At 42.9% G+C, this 15,126-nt stretch overlaps 1 protein-coding gene across 2 annotated transcripts in view; it reads left to right on the top strand.

The window, feature by feature from the left end:
- PCSK5 (proprotein convertase subtilisin/kexin type 5) overlaps positions 1–15,126 on the top strand; it is a 456,163-nt gene that overhangs the window by 297,173 nt on the left and 143,864 nt on the right. The window contains exons 17-21 of one of the 2 annotated variants that reach the window (XM_040620237.1): positions 1,236–1,320; positions 5,380–5,477; positions 5,914–6,043; positions 6,459–6,574; positions 9,742–12,683. In XM_040620237.1, the coding sequence (XP_040476171.1) occupies positions 1,236–1,320; positions 5,380–5,477; positions 5,914–6,043; positions 6,459–6,574; positions 9,742–9,857 (545 nt within the window). In that variant the 3' untranslated portion in view covers positions 9,858–12,683. Of the gene's footprint in view, positions 1–1,235; positions 1,321–5,379; positions 5,478–5,913; positions 6,044–6,458; positions 6,575–9,741; positions 12,684–15,126 lie in introns of those variants that run through there. The other variant, XM_008691034.2, reaches the window with a different exon arrangement.

The following is a 15,126-nucleotide window of genomic DNA, read 5'->3' as shown; positions in this document are numbered from 1 at the left end:
TAGTAATAATTACTACCGACACATCTACAGTGCTTTCAAGTTCATGGAGTTCCCCTTGAGTAATTTCATTCTCCCCTCAAGACAAGCTAAGAGGTCGGCATCACTGTAGTATTTATCGAACAGAGAACAGAGACCCTGAACTTGCCCACTGGAAATGCTAAAAGCAGAATTCAAATCTAGGACTTCAGATCCTATGCCAGGTCCGGGAGTCCCAACGGCACAGTGAAGGGGAGACTGTGTGAAGACTACCATAAGATTATAAAGGACTTCATATTTCATGGTGGGGGAGGCGGAAGCTCAGACTTGAGAAAGGAGGTGGACCTTCAGGAGGTCCTTACAGGGATCCATTAAAGCAGTGTCCTCTGTGGAACCTGGAAGAACACCAACATTCACAGAGTAGAGGGAGGAAAGGAGCTTTGTTCAATCCCACGTATGTATGTGGTCATGATCCACTTGCATCTCAGAGAAGGGATCCCGTCTCCGGAAGAATTTTGCCTCAGGTAAAAGGCCTTAAGGTAATGTAACAAGTCACCATTTTTCACTATAGAATAAGCATCCATTTGCCATTTTTTTTCCAATGGGGAGCGGCCTTTGGTATTAGACGGGATAGCCATATCCATAGTGTGTTTTAAGCCAGTATATTTCTGTTCTCCAGAATACAGACGTATCTGAATTATAACGACATACCAGTGTCACAGTATATGTGACCACTATAAAGCACACGACACTATTCTAGACGATACAAGAAATACATCGTCAACCCTTACCCTACAGTCTTAAATGCAGATTCCGTTTTCTGGTCACGTTCATCAGAGCGGTCCTGCAAGCTGTGAGCGTGGGGTCCACCCTTCCATTCCACAGCTGTAAGCACTGCTCCTCAACCCTTCCAGCCTGGCGTGGCCCCAGCTTCTTTATGGGATTGTCATTGTCAAAGTTAGGAAACCCTGTTCAGGAGAGAGAAAAAGAAGAAGGGGGAAAAAGCCGATCAGCTATTCAACTAAGAATTAAATGGGCTGTGGGGTTCCCTTGTCTGCAAAATGGTAGATGTCAGGCATTTCCCAGCCCTGCAAATGTTCCGTGTGAGGCTCCCTAAATATTCTGCTCAAGGCCATGTATGTGTACTGTCGTGTACGTTAGCAAACAGTAGAACATCTCCACTTCCTTTTATGGAATCCAGCTGGCCAACTGATTCATAACCTTGTTACTTTTGTCTGTATGTGTTTTTGTTTTAACAGAGAAAAATGTTTGCCGGAAATGCAGTGAAAACTGCAAGACATGTACCGAATTCCACAACTGTACAGAATGTAGGGATGGGTTAAGGTAAGAGAGTGAAGGATCTTGTCAAGTCACACAGCCCAGGGAGCTTCTCAATATAAACAAAATATAAATAAATAATCCTCTTACCATCACCCTTGGTTTGACTCCCATTCAAACACTTGATTGCTATTTGCATTATCTTTACCATTGTACGTGAAAAATTGGATGCCATCGTGGCTAAGGGAGGTTTACAAACCAAAAAAAATCCTCTTCAGAAAAGATGGCTCTGATACACGTCAATAAAAATGGCTATTTGAGAGACTTTCTCTGTGCTTTTTGACTGGCGCAGTGCCCCCATCAAGGATTACTGTGTAGGTAATACCAATGAATTATATTTAATCCTCCTGATTCATTCCTCTGATGGTTGGAAACTCTTCCCTTATCTTTATTATTTCTCTCCGTATAGCCAATCATTCTCTTATCTTAAGTACCTCAGGTTTGGTTCCATTATGCTCTGCTATGCACATAGATTTAACACCTGGAGATGTTTTTCTTGACGAGGTGACTTGCTCATTGCTAAAGCCAGATAGCTGATAGATTCCGCAAGAGAACACACAGCTCAAATGAACTAGGGAGGCTCTTGAGAAGGCCAGACCATCCTCCGTCGGGTAAGGAGTTGGACCCTGAGTTTACAGAGAGCCAGAAATCTGTGGCACTCAGATCTTTTTAAGTATTGAGAATACCTCTGTTTCTACCTTTAATTGGAGAGGTGAACTTCGCAGGCTCCAGACAAGCGACTCTTCATATTAATATCAGAACATCAGGGCACCTGGGTGGCTCAGCTGGCTAAGCATCTGCCTTCAGCTCAGCTCATGACCTTGGGGTCCTGGGATTGAGCCAGGGGAGTCTGCTTCTCCCTCCTTCTACCCCTCTCCCCACTCATGCTCTCTCTCTCTCAAATAAATATTAATCTAAATGAAAATGATGTTCTAATATATTTTTTATCTGTGGGTTTTTTTCATAAATGCGGTATTAATTTGTTTAGCACCTTTGTCTCAAGATTTTCAGTCTTGATATGTATCAGTCTAGTCAGCCCCCTAATTCTTTTTGGACAAGGAGCAGATGAGGATAATAAAAAGAAGGGAGACAAGATAGATGTGGGCCCAAACCCTCTTCTATTAATCAGCTGCGGGATCTTGGTCAAGTCACTGAGCCACTCTGAACTTCAGTTTTGTCATCTATAAAATGAGATGATAACCCCGACATTGCTGAATTATAAGGATCAACTGTGATAACATTTATAAAGTACTTATTCCAATACCAGACACATAATTGGTCCATGAGAAATGAAAGATTATTTAGGATTATTTTCTATACAGTTGACCCTTGCACAACTCAGGGATTAGGGGCCCCAACCTCATACAGTTGAAAATTGCATGTAACTTTTAACTCCTTAAGTTACTCTTTTTTTTTTTTTTTAATTTTATTTATTTATTCGACAGAGATAGAGACAGCCAATGAGAGAGGGAACACAAGCAGGGGGAGTGGGAGAGGAAGAAGCAGGCTCCTAGCGGAGGAGCCTGATGTGGGGCTCGATCCCACAACGCCGGGATCACGCCCTGAGCCGAAGGCAGACGCTCAACCGCTGTGCCACCCAGGCGCCCCTTAACTCCTTAAGTTACTCTTAACTATGTAACTACTGATTACTACCGTGGACTGGAAATCTTACAAACAATTAACATATGCATTCTATACTGTATTCCTACAATAAAGTAAGCCTAGAGAAGAGAAAACGTTAGGCAAATTATAAAGAAAATACATTCAGAGCACTGTATTGTATTTCTAGAAAAAAAATCCGGTTAGAGGTGGGCTCATGCAATTCAAACCCATGTTTTTCAGGAGTTAAGTCAACTGTGTTTCTTAGGGAACAGAGTACATTAACCAACGCCCTCCACTAGAAATATGAGAGCCCTATATGTTCATTTTATTTTAAATACGCCAGTAGCCACATTAAAGGACGTAAAAAGATATGGGTGAAATTTAAAAAAATATTAACCAGATATATCCAAAATATTATCATTTCAACATGTAATCAATATAAAAGACCTAGCGAGATGTTTTACATTCTTTCTTGCTGTCATACCACGTGTTTGAACTCTGGTGTGCATTTTATCCCGAAGGCACATCTCAACTCGGACAGTACCTTAGGAGAAACACTCGATCTGTATTTGGATTTTACAAAATTGAGTCAAAGTAGATCTTACGTAGCCAGGTTGTTCCACCCTTACTCGGAATTTTGCCAGTAACTGAAGCGAGGGCCAATTTGTACAATTGAGACCGAAATTAATTAAAACTAAATAAAGTTGAAAATTCCATTCCCGGGCCACACTAACCACATTTTAAGTGCTCGGGAGCCACGGGCCCTGAAGCATGTGGGACAGCGCCGTTCCAGCCTAGCCAGTTGCTCACAGAAAGAACCCAGGTGTGCACTGTACCAGGCGGGTCGACCGCGCCAGCGCTGTGTTTTGCAAGCAGAAGGTGGCTTCGGGGAGCCCACAGCACCTGCTGTCTGTTGCACGACCCACTTACGTTCGCTCCTTCCTCACACGGCGCAGCCTCTGTCTCATGCCCAACTCATGCCAACCTCAGAAGGAACACCCTTTACCAGAAAAGTGAGGCAGCTTTTTTTTTTTTTTAAACTTTGATAAATTTTTTGGTGGTCCTATTTCCTCCCACAAAAGCATCCATTGAATGCAATGGCCTATTTTCCAGTTCTACAGACAGGGAAGGGATTTCCTTTTACTGACTTTTTAGATGACATTGCTCCCTGGCCAGTAAAGTCTGTGAGTGGGGTATGCTTCGTTCCGCCGCCCTCTGTCTCCTTGAGACCGCCTGTCTTTTCCTTAGAGGCTTTGACGGTTGGCTGTTTTGCCTCAAGAGACCTTTACATTTTTTTAAAAAGTGGCTAAGAACAAACAAATTATGTACGCATCAAATACTGGAAGGAGGGGGATTAAAACATTAACGGGACCGTTCAGGATCCGTTCTTATCCGTTTTTGTTCTTTCCAGTAGGGAAAAATAAATTTCATTTTCCAAGTTAGTGTGACCCAAATACAAAGTACATTCAGCTACGATGTGAATTGGAGCAATATGAAGAGTCTAAGAGAATAAAAACCATCTGACCCTGTTGTGTGCCCATCTTGTCCTATCGTCTGTTTGGTGACAGAGGATGACAGGTGCTAATCTACAGCTCCAATCACACTGCTGAGGCAGTGAGCAATATTTGTAGATTAAACGTCCCAAATTATATTTTTTTTTCATTTTAAGAATTGATCTGTACACTAGGAAAGCTATCATAATTGATATTAGCAGAAAAAAATATGCATTCCTCATCCAACATTCTGGCAACTATAATAAATACCAAGAGTGCTAGATAGAGAAAATATGATCGAGAGAACACCTGGAAACAATCATATAATTAAGAAAAGTTGGGGTGTTTGGGGCATCCGCAGTATAGGTAGGTCGTTCTATGAAATTATTCATTAGCATTTAAAATAAGTCAGGAAATAGAGGCAACGTGTATTACAATTGTGTGGTTCTCATGGGAACCAGTAAGAACTAAAGCCAGAAATAAAAACCAAAGGAGCTCCTCCCGGGAGTGTGGGCTGGCCAGAGATCACTGTGCCCCTTATTCAGTTGTAACTCACGTTAGCATGTGTTCCTACTGCATTTTATAATTACAGAACAACTTGTAAATGTACTATTTCGTAGGGCTGGTTATCAGAGCTGTCAGCCGTAGTGTTAGGTAAGCAGCTTTGTCAGTAAGATACTTTTAAAAACACCCGGGGGGTAAGGTGCGGAGTGAAGAGGGGATGTGCCAGCCAGTCTGACAATGAAGAAAAAGGTCCACGAAGCTTGCAGCACGACACAGACATCATTATAGGCACAGGGAAGCAGGATAGGCATCGGGAAGGGAAAAAAGAAGGGGTACAGGACGATGTCCCCTGCTTTGAAGCTTTGCCAAACCACGGGTCTCCGGGAGGTGCCGTATTTGTTGCATATGGGGCTGGGGAGTCGTGACCTCTTTGCCTTGATCACAACATCTGTGTCTCTGTCTTCAGCCTGCAGGGATCCCAGTGCTCCATCGCCTGTGGGGACGGACAGTACTTCAATGGCCAGGACTGTCAGCCCTGTCACCGCTTCTGTGCCTCTTGTGCTGGTATCTTGTCCCCGCCACCCCCGCGACCTATTGTTCATTCCTCTGGCTCTGCTTTGCCGTTTGTTGGCTTGTTTTTAGCCATCACTCCTACAGACCGACCCACCAGATATTGTTAAAATCAATGCTGGAGAAAATTCTCTTTCAGTACTCACGCGCGTATTCTCCTAGAAAGGCACCCGTGGGCTTTCTGTCCTTGTTGCGACACTGAAACATCCCAGTGAGATCGCCTTCCCTTTCCGGGGGAGATTTGGCAAATGGGTTCAGCTTAAAATGGAAGTGGGTTTTTTTCCCCACAGAATGTAAGAGAAGGCACAAATATGAAATTGTGACTCTTACCATGACAACATATTCATGCCCCTTCATCAACTACGCAAGCAGCAGCCGATCGTGCAAGCTCTTCTGAGATTTTGTTTCCGGCATTTGTCTTGCTTTTAAGGGCCGGGCGCGGACGGGTGTATTAACTGCACGGACGGCTACTTCATGGAGGACGGGAGATGTGTGCAGAGCTGTAGTCTCAGCTACTATTTTCACCACTCTTCAGAGAACGGACACAAATCCTGCAAAAAGTAAGTGGACCCGCCCCTTCAGCCCTAGCACGTGATCGCCGGCTTCCTTGTTTGACGACCTCCAGAAGCAATACCAAACCATTATTAATGATGACGTCAGTTTCCACATTTTACCGATGCACACTGCCCTGCAGCTTTAACCCAGCTTATCTTGAATCCTCTTTTGTTTTTGTCTCAGGAGCACTTTAAAACCTTTGAAGTATTATTTGTTTCAAGTCCAATGCATTCTCCCATTTAAAATCAGTCTACCTGCTGGGCTTTCTTTAATGTTGTCAGAGGTAGCAATTACGGTAAGAAGAGGTTTCTGTGTCATCTTCAAAGGGGGAATTAAGTTTAAAACGTCCTTAAAGGTGGGCAGCAAACACCTCTCCTTGCGCCTGATGTGGGAAGCACGAACTGTACATTTTCCCCGTAGATGTGATGCGAGCTGTTTGACGTGCAGCGGTCCAGGCTTCAAGAACTGTACGAGCTGCCTCAGCGGGTATCTCTTAGACTTAGGGACGTGTCAGATGGGGGCCATCTGCAAGGACGGTGAGTACAACCTCTTCATTCTGATCCTCTGAACACAGGATCCTCTTTTTATGTTGCGATCAAATACATTTCCAGGGAAAGAAACTATCAAGCATGAGTCCGAGAGAAGGTGTCCAATAGCTTGTCGGCATTCATTCGTCTTGAACTCACACCCTCAGTGGGTTTTCGTCTGGGTTTTTTTTTTTTTAAATAAAAGAAGCAGTTAATCACCTATAGTTCCACTCGCCAAGATGGCCCTAGTTATGTTTTGTTTTGTTTTTAATTAGCAAACTTTGCGGGTTTTTTTTTTTTAACTTGAGAGTTTTAGGTTCAGAGCAAAATTAAGCAGAAAGTACAGAGAGATCCTATGTATGCCGACTGCCCCCCTGCAACACACACACACACCCCACGCTCCCCCCACTAGTAGCCTCCTACACCAGACTGGTTACATTTGTTATACTCAGTGAAACTTCACTGATCCACCATTATCACCCAAAGTCCAGGGTTCACATTAGGGGTCCCGCTTGGTGGTGTATATTCTTTGAGTTTGGACAAATGAAAAGGGATACATGTCCACCATCGTAATAATCATACAGGACACTTTCACTGCCCTAAAAATCCTCTGTACTCTTCCCTGCCTCCCTCCCCGCCAGCCCCAGAATGTACTAATTTTTTTTTTTACTGTCTCCATAGATTTATTTTTTCCAGAATTTCATATACTTGGAATATAACAGGCAACCTTTTCCAATTAGTTTTTTCATGTGTTTCTTTCCCGTCTTTTGCCGAACGTACTTTTGACCAGATTTTTTAAATACCATGTATGCGGAGGTTTGAATCCGGCTTTTTGTATTAAGCATTAGACGTAAACATCATCCTGGGTTTACAGAGTCCTCAGAAACTTCATTTTTAATTACAGCATAAAATTCTATCATGTGAAGATGCCAGTTTATTGCCACTTCTTTTATTCGGATTAAACTTTTGATAAGTAAATTGTAATCAAATGGTACCTGAATCTTTCATTAAACCTGAGAGGCAAGGAATTAATGATAGACCCAAGTGCAGAACTTAAGCCTTCTAAATGTTGGTCTGTTTTTCTTTTCTTTGCACACGATGTTCTCAACCAAAATGCCAGGACCACACACCTTCCCCAAAGATTCATGGTAAATTGGTCTTGGGGTGCTATCTAAGCATGGATGTTTCTAGAAGCTTCTCAAGTGTTTCTAATGTGCAGCCAGATTTGGGCATGTCTGGCTTACTCCACTCCCCCTGACAGATTGGCAAATGCCAAGTTCTCTCAATTTTCTAGCCTGAGCTTCCCCATTTATAAATGAATGAATTTAAATTATCCCAACTTTAACATTTCGTGAACTTTGACTCTCGATATAATTCATACAGAAGGGGCCCTAAAATTTGAGCCTGAACTTTACGCAGACATGCATCTCAGTGACCTAGAAAGAAATCATTTCGAACCACTGGTATTTTTAAATATCTTTAGATTGTTATGAAAATAGAGCAATAACAAAGTCTGTACTTGGAACTGTCTTCCTGGACAAGGGCACTCCCCTTGGTTTATTCTCTGCCTTCCTTTGCATGGGTCCTCTTCTAGAAATTTCACAAGAGGCAGAACAGTGCTCTGGTTGGGAGACTATAGAATCAGGAGTCAGAATACTGTCGTTCCTTTCTGGGCTCCAGGTCTTGGGCAGGGGATAAACTTCTCTGGGCCTCACTTCCCTCATCTGTAAAAATGAGGAGGCTAATACCATTGACCTTGTATGGTTATTCTGAAACTTCCTATGAGGAGCTTCAAAAAGACGACTGAGAGCACAGGGCACACGACACGTGTAGAGCACCGTCTCTGGGCTCATTTCCACAGAGCATCGTGGGTGATTTTGCATCTTTGTGGCTTCTGGGCTGCGGGACTGGTCTAGCAGGGACGGGCCAGACCCACTCAGGCTCTGGGTTCTCACCGCACAACACGGGGCTAGAGGGTTGCGGTGATGGCACTCCAGCTACCGTGCAAGTACCCCTTTTTCCTTAAAAACCTGGTTCCCCCATAGCCGGATCTGACCAGAATTTTTAAGTTGGTAACAGAAAACAGAGGAAGATTTTCTAGACTCAGAAGGTCCACGGTCACTTGAAATTTTCACCCGTAGCACTCGGTGCCAGCCTGGCCACGTCTGGGACGCCTAAACTGCCTTCTCTAAACCGTGGTAAACCTGGGGTAAGCTGTGCCAGATGGCACTTTGGTAGAAGTGGAGTGTCCAGGATCGTGGGCAAGAGTAATTTGTCATGAGTCCGTTTGAGGTCAGCTAAATGAGGAGGTCACCACCGATGGCTCGCCAGGCTTTTCATATCACAGAGCAATTCCATTTATGGGTTTGTGATTTATTCTCTTTCGACTGTCATATTTCAATGATTCTAAGACATTTTTTTTTTTTTTTTACATTTTAACATCTCTGATATCGGATGCATCTTATAATTTATGGCAGCTTACAGCTACTTTGTCCAATTGGCTGCTGTGTCATTGTCTTTGACGTTGTCACAGAGTTAGGTACATGGCTGCTACTTCTTGTGTTGAATTTAATTGTAGTTCGAAATAGCCTCAAAAAATTAAATAATTGCTTAATATTCGAAGGAAGAGCTTTTGTGTAAGCACAAAAACAAAACAACTGTTATTATATAACTAATATTTAAATAATATTTCCATAAGCATCAAATTTTCTAATTGAGAAGACTCTTGGGTCACCATGCAATAAGACGTCTTGCATGAAGCATGTTTTTTCTTCATACTTAAAATAACGGTGCATCTTAAACCCGGTGTCTTGGACTCAGTGAAATAGAGTATAAATGACTGTATACTCTCTGCTCTGGGTAATTCTGAGAAGACAAATCCCTTGCTTTTATTATTATTGATTTCTAATTTATTCTTTTTTCGAATCCTTTTTTTCCCTTTCATAAATGGACACCAAACACATTTACCACTGGACCGCCATCTCTCTCCTTGAAAAACAATGCTGTTGACTGAAATCACTTTGGGTGGACCAAATTTCCTCCTTGTTGACTGCTCCTCAATGATCTCTTGCAATCCCCCCATCTGCCTCTCTGGCCAATCAAAACCTTCTTCCGTGCGTGCATCATGCTGCTCCCGTCCTCAACTCCCCCCCTGTCTTGCTGACTTCCTGGAAAAGCAACGGAAGAGTCCTGGGCCGAAGGAGGCTTCTGTATGCTAGTGAAAAAGAACAATTTGTGCCAGCGGAAGGTTCTTCAACAACTTTGCTGCAAAACATGTACATTCCAAGGCTGAGCGGCCATCCTAGATTTCTTTGTTCCTGTAGACTTATAGATTACTCCATATTATTATTAAAAAGAAAAAAAAAACAAGCAAAAAAAAAAAAAAAAAGCAAGCCACCTCTCTCTTTTTTGCTCTCTTTTTTGCTCTCTCTCAAATTTGTGCAGGGAGATGGTGAACTGTTTTGTCAGAACTTAAATGGAAAAAAAAAAAATAAACCTACAACAAGCCTACCTTTTATAACTGGGTGTTTAGTGCTAAACAGCCAGAGCCACAGAGACAGTATTGTATGACCAAAGCATTTGATGCCAAAATTTGACGTTAAAGTAATGATTTGATTTCCTGCCCTGGTTTTGAAGGTCCATTTTTTTTTTCCCCTTTGCATTTACTTGCTTGTTTCCCCTTTGAGACGCCTAAAAATACCTTTCAAAAACATCACAAGAGCAGACATAGATCAAAATCAAAGAGAAAGCTCTTGCATCTGTCATTTTTCACGCTTGAGTCCACCGTTGGGGGAAATGGCAGAAAAGTGGACCGAAGGGCATTAAGAACATCCCGCAGAGTTGTATTCAGTGTCGTTTGTCTTAGTTTTTCACAGTTGAACATTGATCCTTTCCACACATAATTTACTTCATGCATTATGTGCTGGTTTTGGCATTATACTCACTTGATAAGTCGGCTCCACTGGTTTCATCAGCTAGACTTGCTGCTGCTGGCTTTGGCTTTGCAGATTGGGTTATTTTACACACAGCTGGTCAGATGGGATCACTCTGCATAGTCAAATTGGTGATGGACAGAATGCAAAGTTACACAAAATAGCTGGGACGGATCCAGCTCCCCTGAAATCCGGAGTGTTCACTTTGTAGACCCTGCACGATCTCCTGGTGCTATATGGCCGTTATCCCCATAGCATTTTTTTAAAGGCCATCAGAAATTCCATTTGTTGTGATGGGAAGCATTTTGGATATGATGTGGGACATTTCTTCCTGGAGTCCAAAGTTCCTAAAAGGTCCTGTATTTTTTAAGAAATGGAATTAATTATTTAAGTAATATTTAAGCTCATGCCCAAGTTGGCTGGGCAACGTTCTTCAATGGTGCTTATTAGAAGTTTTATCCTTTTGTCATTTTCAGAAAATAAAACTGGAAATTGGAGATGGGTGGCATGATCGTACCCTCCTGGTTCTGTTATTTCCCACTCCTCTGTCCCTCTATAACCGTGCTATGGTACATCTGTCTGCTGGATGTCAATGAGGTCGTCTGTTTTCTCAGAAATATCCTCACCGGTTTTCTACAATTCTTAAATACACCCTGGAATCTAGCAGACTGAATTATGTGAAAACTATATTGGATCAGTGGTTAGAAATGATGCCTGATAGGTCTTTTTACCGATTCTGAGTTTCTCTATTTAGGGGAGGGTAGACTCCTATCAAGTTTCTTCATTTTTCATATCAAAGCTCCATTGGTGACCTCATTGCTTTGGGAGTGACCAGCCATCTTTTGGGCTTGATGCTTTGATAGCTTCACTCCCAAGATGTCACTGGCCTCACAGCTGAGAACAGGGATGATATCAATAGAGATTCCTTGGAGAAGGAGCTGGGAAGTGGATGCTAAGATCCCTACCCAATCAACAAGCTAGGGAAAAGCCTACCTTGAAAATACTCATTCCTACACAGCAAAGTTAATGTCCGACCTAAGGTGAATAATTAGAATCTAATGACCCTCTCAATAGCATTACAGTAATACTGAGTCACATAATGACTCGTAAGTAACTAGGGACTCGACTGATTTTGCTGAGCAACTTTCATTTCCCTAACACTGCCAATCCTTCTGATCTGAAAGGAAGTTAATCTGGGGGATGGCCGATAGTCTCACATTTAAAGGCACAGTCTCTAAATGGACAAGCGCAAGCCTAAAGCAAGGTCAAGCAGATGGCAAAACCAGATTTGCCTGCAAAGGAATCCATTTGACTGAACCAGCCCATACTATTTGAGGCACAAAGTTACTATGATAGGAAAGATAAAAATAACGTCTGTGTTCTTGGACAAATAACCATCAACATAGCCAGGTTCGCTGGGGTCCGCCAGTGTGCGTTCCATTTCCCACCGACCATGCAGGCGCACGTCATGGAAATACTGGTTTAACTACTAGTGTGTCACTGCCTCGTTTATCTACAGAATATTATTAACTAGGACATAATGCTTTCAAAGTTTAAGTTAATGTTATATATTATGTATAAATATATATATTCATCATGAGATATATGTGATGGGTAGTACAAAGTTTGGAGACTTAAATGCTCTAACCTTCTAGAGACAAAAGGCCTATCTTCTGTTTTCTTTTGTCTTTTTTTATTTTTAATTAGTGATCCACTGTTAAATCCAAATCCACTTTTACTGAAAAATACTGTACATGTGTAAAATGTTCAGTTGTTTTTTTGTAAAATATAGTAGAATGGTTGTAATTGATACTGGCCAAAATCAATGTTATTCCATATTTTATTTTTTCTATTAAATTAACCTAAGTTCCTGTTTATCTGATCTGTTCATACCCACGTGTAAAGGTCTCTGAAAGGGTGAGATAAGGAGAACCTTGTGTTTCCACATAGAGGCTGAATATGAAGGAAAGGATGGAAGTGACCAGAGCATCTAGATAAAGCTGGAAAGGAAAGGGTGAGCAGAGGAAGAAGTTGAAAAGGAGAGACCGACTAACAGCAGTGTCAGAAAGGAAGAGGTTAGACTCGGTCCTGAATGAAGGTTATATCCCATTTTTAGAAAGCAAGTGAAAAAAAGTCTATAAAAGTTTGGCACGCTGGTTAGCAGATTGTGCGGATGCCAGCCCCAAGGTCTGGGCCGTCTGGGCTCTTTCCCTGGGACGACTGCACACTCACTAGTGGATGTTTGGAGGGGTGGGGATCAAGGGACTGTGCATGAGTTGGTGGGGGAGGGGGTGAAAGCTGTTGAAAGGGGAGAAGGCTTTGTTCAATTTGCCGATATCCTGTGTAAAACTGACAATGGCTGTAGCCCCAGGTGCCTAGAAGGCAACTTCGTCTAAAATAAATCTCCAGTACATGCCACAGGATGGGACTGTATAGTCAGCAAAGACCCACCATGGATCACAGATCTTCGTGGACCTTGCGTAAGAAGCAGGCTCTAGCTCTGAAGGTTCAATGCCCTGCCTTTTGGGAAAAGAAATGAGAAATCAGTGAAAGCAACATCCAAATTGAACTCCAATTAGGTTTAAAGATGTAGGGATACGGGGGCACCTGGGTGGCTCGGTTGTTAAGCATCTGCCTTCAGCTCAGGGCGTGATCCCAGAGTCCTGGGATCGAGCCCCACATCAGGCTCCTCTGCTGGAAGCCTGCTTCTTCCTCTCCCACTCCCCCCGCCTGTGTTCCCTCTCTCTCTGGCTGTCTCTCTCTCTGTTAAATAAATAAATAAAATCTTTTAAAAAAATTTTTTAAGAATTAAAAAAAAGATCTAGGGATACAAAATCGTGTTAGAGAGAGCTTCTGCTGTCATGAAATCCCATTATGAGGGTGGGAGACGGGGACTAATTTTATTGAACACTTACTATGTTGGCACAATGTGGGAATATAGAGTATATGCATCCTTATGTCAATTCTCACAAAAACTCTACCGCAGAAGTATGCTTTGTTTACAAATTATCATAATCTTCTGTTTACCAACCAGAAAGCTGAGGCAGATGGGCTTGAAATTGATTGGGATTACACAACCAGACAGAACAATAAAAATAAAGCTTAGCAGGAAGACAATTAACATCAGTGAATTCTCCTCAAATGACTCGGACACTAAGTTGTTAGGTTCAGACTGGCGGAAATTCCTTTGAATTGAACTGGTCAAGGCAAGTTTCCTGGAGTAAGTGGAACTCAGATTGGTTCTGGAGCTAGGGGGGGCTGAGGCTTAACTAAGTAGATGGGACAAGAGAAGGAGGAACATTACCGGGGAACCTGCTAGAGAAGAGATGGCTCAGGGAAGAAGTCAATTGTTTTAATAGTTTAATCTAATTGCCCCAAAGAACAGTGATTCAACATTTAACGGATTAGTCAGGAAGGATCTACACTTCAACGCTTTCCAAAAGATGAGTAGCGTGCCCGTTCTCCACGCCCGCACCTGTGACAGGCCTTGCTAATCACCAGTGTCCAACTGCGGATGGATCAGACGTGCCTCACTTTCACCCCAGTGTTAGGGGCTTATCATCGTGCTGCCGATCTCTTCTATCGGACTCATTGTTTCCACTCAACACTCTACTCTTCATGTTCAGGAAACTGCCACCTGTGTGCATGTGAATATCAGGCAGCTAAAATATTCTTAACTGTTTTCCTATCATCCTTTAGCTTCATGCAAAGAGAAATGACAGACAGCCTGGTGAATCTGGAGAAAGTTGGAGGCAACGTTAAACTAGGGCCTGGCCAGCTCACCACTCCCTCCTTCCGTCCTCTAACACAAAATGGTAGAGGGAACTCAAAGGCCAGCTGCAGCTTGACCTCCCGGGCCCACGCTGGGCCCTGGGCTCCAAATCAGTATGCGTCAATGACAGAAAGTATTAACCTGCTTCTGGGTGACAGCCATGTCCCAGTGTTATTTTTGTTGCAAACCCATAAAATCTGACGTTCTCGGCAGAATACTTTGGAGCCATTGACAAATGTAGACGGGCGTAGCCAAGAGGGACGTAATTTCACTGTGGCTCGTTGGAGCTACTGGCACTAGAGGTGGGGCTGTGATGCATGTAATCGTGTCTCCTCTTCATCATGAGAGGGGAACATGTGGCCCAGAGTCAATTCTTGGGCAAGAAGGATGCCGTTAAGGCAGCATCACGAAGTCCCACAGGGCCAGTCTGGGGCCCGGGAATGTCAGCAGTTCCTTTCCACTCTAACTGCAAAGGACTCAGAAAGACACGCGTCCTATTACTGAAGCATTTTCTTGCAAGATCTCCTCTCTACAAGAGGCAATGTGGGGGGCAACTGTTGCTTTTTCAAAGCCAGGTATCCGGCAACAGACAATATATTTTGCATCCCTGCTTTGAAAAATTCCCAGAAACACTTCCTGAGCCCTGAAGTGTAGGATCTTTTAGGAAAGACTACATTATTTTAAGAATCTAATATTTTCAGGCTGATAGAGTTCCACTAAAATGGCTTTAATTTGGCCCACAGAAACTCAGAGGCCTGTGGAGATGAACTTCCTGTTGCAAGATTCACAGCTAGTCAAGGGTGTGGTTGGGAATGGAGCCCACAACATCAACTTTCTGCACAAAACTGCCTCCTTTT

The sequence above is a fragment of the Ursus maritimus genome, unplaced genomic scaffold (genome assembly GCF_017311325.1).
Source record: "Ursus maritimus isolate PB19 unplaced genomic scaffold, ASM1731132v1 scaffold_34, whole genome shotgun sequence".
Classification (NCBI taxonomy): domain Eukaryota; kingdom Metazoa; phylum Chordata; class Mammalia; order Carnivora; family Ursidae; genus Ursus; species Ursus maritimus.
This window is presented reverse-complemented; position numbering and strand designations above follow the sequence as displayed.